Source organism: Oryctolagus cuniculus, chromosome 4 (assembly GCF_964237555.1).
Source record: "Oryctolagus cuniculus chromosome 4, mOryCun1.1, whole genome shotgun sequence".
Classification (NCBI taxonomy): Eukaryota; Metazoa; Chordata; class Mammalia; order Lagomorpha; family Leporidae; genus Oryctolagus; species Oryctolagus cuniculus.
Genome location: NC_091435.1, coordinates 45,992,700 through 45,996,681, shown reverse-complemented (window position 1 = coordinate 45,996,681; position 3,982 = coordinate 45,992,700). Strand labels below are relative to the sequence as shown.

The following is a 3,982-nucleotide window of genomic DNA, read 5'->3' as shown; positions in this document are numbered from 1 at the left end:
CACAGGTGCAGGGGCCCAAGGACTTGGGCCATCTTCTACTGCTTTCCCAGGCCAGAGCAGAGAGCTGTATCGGAAGCAGCTGTATGAAGCAGCTGGGACTCGAACCAGCGCCCATATGGGATACTGGCACTGCAGGCAGCAACTTTACCCGCTATACCGCAGTGCCAGCTCTGTAATTATTTTTGTCAAACAGATGTGATAAATTTTGACTCTGAACGCTCATTACTACATAACTTCTCTATTAGATTTTTGGCTTTTTTCTATTATAGCTTTGTCATTTTTCTCTTGTTTCTCACTTTAGATTGTGAGCATATAAAGGGAAAAACTAAATTTATCACGTTCTGTATCTTCTCTCTAGCAAATGTCTCAATGTCTTGGATAAAATGGGAACTCTAAAAATTTCATACATTGAGAGTAATGTGTCACAGATGCTGAAAAAACTTTGATGTAATGCACTCTTAAGCATCCCATCAAGAAAGAATATTTTACAACATACATAAAGTTATAGTTTTAAAAAAAGGATTGTGTTGTTTTCAAGTGATCTTAATTGATGATTAATTTTCTAAAAGGTGGTCAGTGACCTTGTAGTTTCAAATAAGATGAACTCTCAGAAGCAGTTTTATTGCTTTCAATAAAAATACAAATTTAGAAATGGCTAACTCATACATTCTATAATATGAGTCTTTGCCTATTCATTTCTACCAGTTGGAAAATTTGATATTCTTTTGAAGTCAATAGAAAGTACTAAGATTTCCTATTATATTCTCTCTAGATGAGATATGGTGCATTAAGGGTGGTATGGCTGTAGAATATTCTTTCTAATAAAAGGAAAAATATTAAAATAAAAATATGGAGATGCTGAATACAAAGTACCCATTTTATTTATAAACTGAACTTACTAAGTTAATATAATGAAATAATATTTTATATTTTAAAAAGACATTAGAGGGAAAGGATATTTAGCATAGAGATTGATATGCCTGTGTCCCATCTGGGAGTGCCTTTGATCAATTCTCAATTCCTGCCAATGCACAGCCTGGGAGGAAGCTGTGATGGGTCAAGTAATCGCATCCTTGCCATGTATGCGAGAGACCTGGATTGAGGTCTTGTCTCTTGGCTTCTGCCTGGCCAGTCTGGGCCATTGTGAGCATTTGGGAAGTGAATCAGCAGACGGGAACTCTGTCCGCCTCTGTCTCTCTGCCTATCAAATAAATAATAAAAAAATTAAAAAGGCAATAGAAGTATAGGTAAATAACCTAGCATACATACTGCCTTAAGTTTGATTCCTAAATAAATAAGGGGCAGTTATAACACCATCTTTTCCACCACCCCTACTGAATTCTTTGACTCCTTGTGAAGACTTAGATTTCAAATGTTAGCCGGCGCCGTGGCTCAATAGGCTAATCCTCCACCTTGCGGCGCCGGCACACCGGGTTCTAGTCCCGGTTGGGGCGCCGGATTCTGTCCCGGTTGCCCCTCTTCCAGGCCAGCTCTCTGCTATGGCCAGGGAGTGCAGTGGAGGATGGCCCAGGTGCTTGGGCCCTGCACCCCATGGGAGACCAGGAAAAGCACCTGGCTCCTGGCTCCTGCCATCGGATCAGCGCGGTGTGCCGGCTGCAGCGGCGGCCATTGGAGGGTGAACCAACGGCAAAGGAAGACCTTTCTCTCTGTCTCTCTCTCTCACTGCCCACTCTGCCTGTCAAAAATTAAAAAAATAAAAAATAAAAAAATAAAAAAAAAGATTTCAAATGTTGATAATCTATGGTTAAGATAATATTCTTCTAGGAACTTACATTAAATAGAGTACATACCTTAAGTATGTACAAGTCCTGCATCCAGAATTACTTTTCTATCCTTAACTCACTTTCTGATTACTCTTTACTGTCTAAATTCAAACAGTATCAATCTCTCTTTTGTGTTTACTCAAGTCACACCAAGTAAGAGCCATTACTTCCTTCCTTTTGCTCAGGATAAGATGGATAAGGGATAAGAGTTGTTAGGTAACACGAGAAGTGTGAGCCTTGTGGTAAATTATATATTTTGTATAAAATAATAGAATTATATAAAACAATAGGATTATATAGAAATTATGGATGGAATTGTGTTGTTAATTAAAAATTCCTCTATAATTGCTGTAAGACATAAACCTGGAATACCACTGTCATTAATAATATATAGGTATGTATATGTATATATGTATAAAATCCAGTTAGCTTTTTATAAACATTGCATAGGCAAAATGTTTTTCATAATCTGCATAAGTCATTTTCTGAGTACTCTAGAATGATGAATTTTATATTTTATCAATGAATTTTATATTCATGATACTATTAAAATATAAATTCAATTCTTATCATTTTAGAAGTTTTAACACATTTTTCTCTAAAACTTAAATGTTTTGTTTCTTAGCATTCATTTAGCTATTTCTCCTCCAAAAAGCTCCATCCCTTAATAATTAACTTTCTTTGAACTAACAGCGACATCGCACAAGTTTTTGGAATGCTTTCTTGAAGTCTTCGTTAAAGATTGTATAAATCAGTGGATTGATAAGAGAATTGAGATATCCAAGCCATGCCAAAAAATTTGACATTTCTTCAGAAATTTTACATCTTTCACAGACATTAACAACTAATTCTTTTACAAAAAAAGGAAGCCAACATATTACAAATGCACCCAAGATTAATCCCAGGGTAGTGGCAGCTTTGCGTTCTCTCGTGCCTGAGATCTTTTGCCTTCTCCAAGATTTCTCATGCTTTAATTCAGACCTGGAACTTTTCACTGTGCCATGAAGTTTGTCAAGGTCTGTTGATGGATCAGATAAAGACTTTTCCAGCGTGTAGGGTGTGGAGACCAATCTAGTGCTTTTCTCACCACTCTCCAAAAGTACTTGGCCATTCAGCTCCTCCTTTGCAATCCTACTTGCTTGTCTCTTGTGGTATAATGTCTTTGCTGCTCTATATATTTTGTAGTAGAGGATCAAAATCAATACAAGTGGGATGTAGAAAGCTCCAAATGTTGAGTAAATAGTGGAAACAATGTGGTCGTGCTTGATGATGCACTCGTCATCTCGGCTAGTTCCTTGGTGCCTCCAGAACAGAGGAGGCATTGAGATAAAGACAGATATAATCCAAACTACTGTGATCATAATGCCAGCATGCTTGGGAGTCCTTTTCCTGGCATACTCAACAGCATCTGTGATTGCCCGATATCGATCCAAAGCTATAGCTGAGAGATGCAAGATGGAGCACGTGCAACAGATAATGTCAACACTCAGCCAAATGTCACAGACCACTTGCCCCATTATCCAGCTCTCTCTCACAATATACACAATGCTGAAGGGCATCACCAGGACAGCTACAAGAAAATCTGTGACTGCAAGGGAGCAAATTAAATAGTTGGCTGGATGGTGCAGCTTCCGGGTTACAATAATTGCAGCAATCACCAAGGAGTTGATGGTCGTTGTCATCAGTGCCAGCCCAGAGAGGGTGAGTGACACCAGGATTTTGGATGGCATTCTGTTTAACAGTTCCTCTGAGGTCAAGTTTTGATCAGATGAGTTTAAAAAATCCATTTTTTTTTTTTACTTTTGTTTTAAAGATTAAGTAGATGAGAAATGGCTACCTGTAACAAAGGAGGGAAAAAACAGTTCAGAGAAGGTTTCAAGATTCTTTTCTCTTCCTTTCAGAAAAATTAAGAAAGCATATGTGTATGTTTTCCCATAGGTTAAAAAAATGGAATGCAGATCACGTTTTCTTTTTATTTGCATTTAAGAAATCCAATGATTAATAATAAAAATAACTTTCAAAACATTTCTGAAGGTATGACTCAAATAAAACAATTTTGATGAGTAAACTAGTCTATTCACTCAGTCAAATCCTTACCATTATAGAATTGTTTTTAAAAATCATATGAACTTTGGTTATGGTTTTCTCTTTGTCCACAGCAGAGAAACTTTAAAAGCATGTCATTAGTGTATAAAATG

At 37.2% G+C, this 3,982-nt stretch overlaps 1 protein-coding gene across 1 annotated transcript; it reads right to left on the bottom strand.

Annotated features, from left to right (window-relative positions):
• Nucleotides 1-787: 787 nt before the first annotated feature.
• Nucleotides 788-3,650, bottom strand: HTR1F (5-hydroxytryptamine receptor 1F). The gene has a single exon (XM_070071936.1). It carries the CDS (start codon nucleotides 3,569-3,571, stop codon nucleotides 2,471-2,473), a length of 1,101 nt encoding a protein of 366 aa, XP_069928037.1. The 5' UTR covers nucleotides 3,572-3,650; the 3' UTR covers nucleotides 788-2,470.
• Between the last annotated feature and the right edge of the window lie 332 nt (nucleotides 3,651-3,982).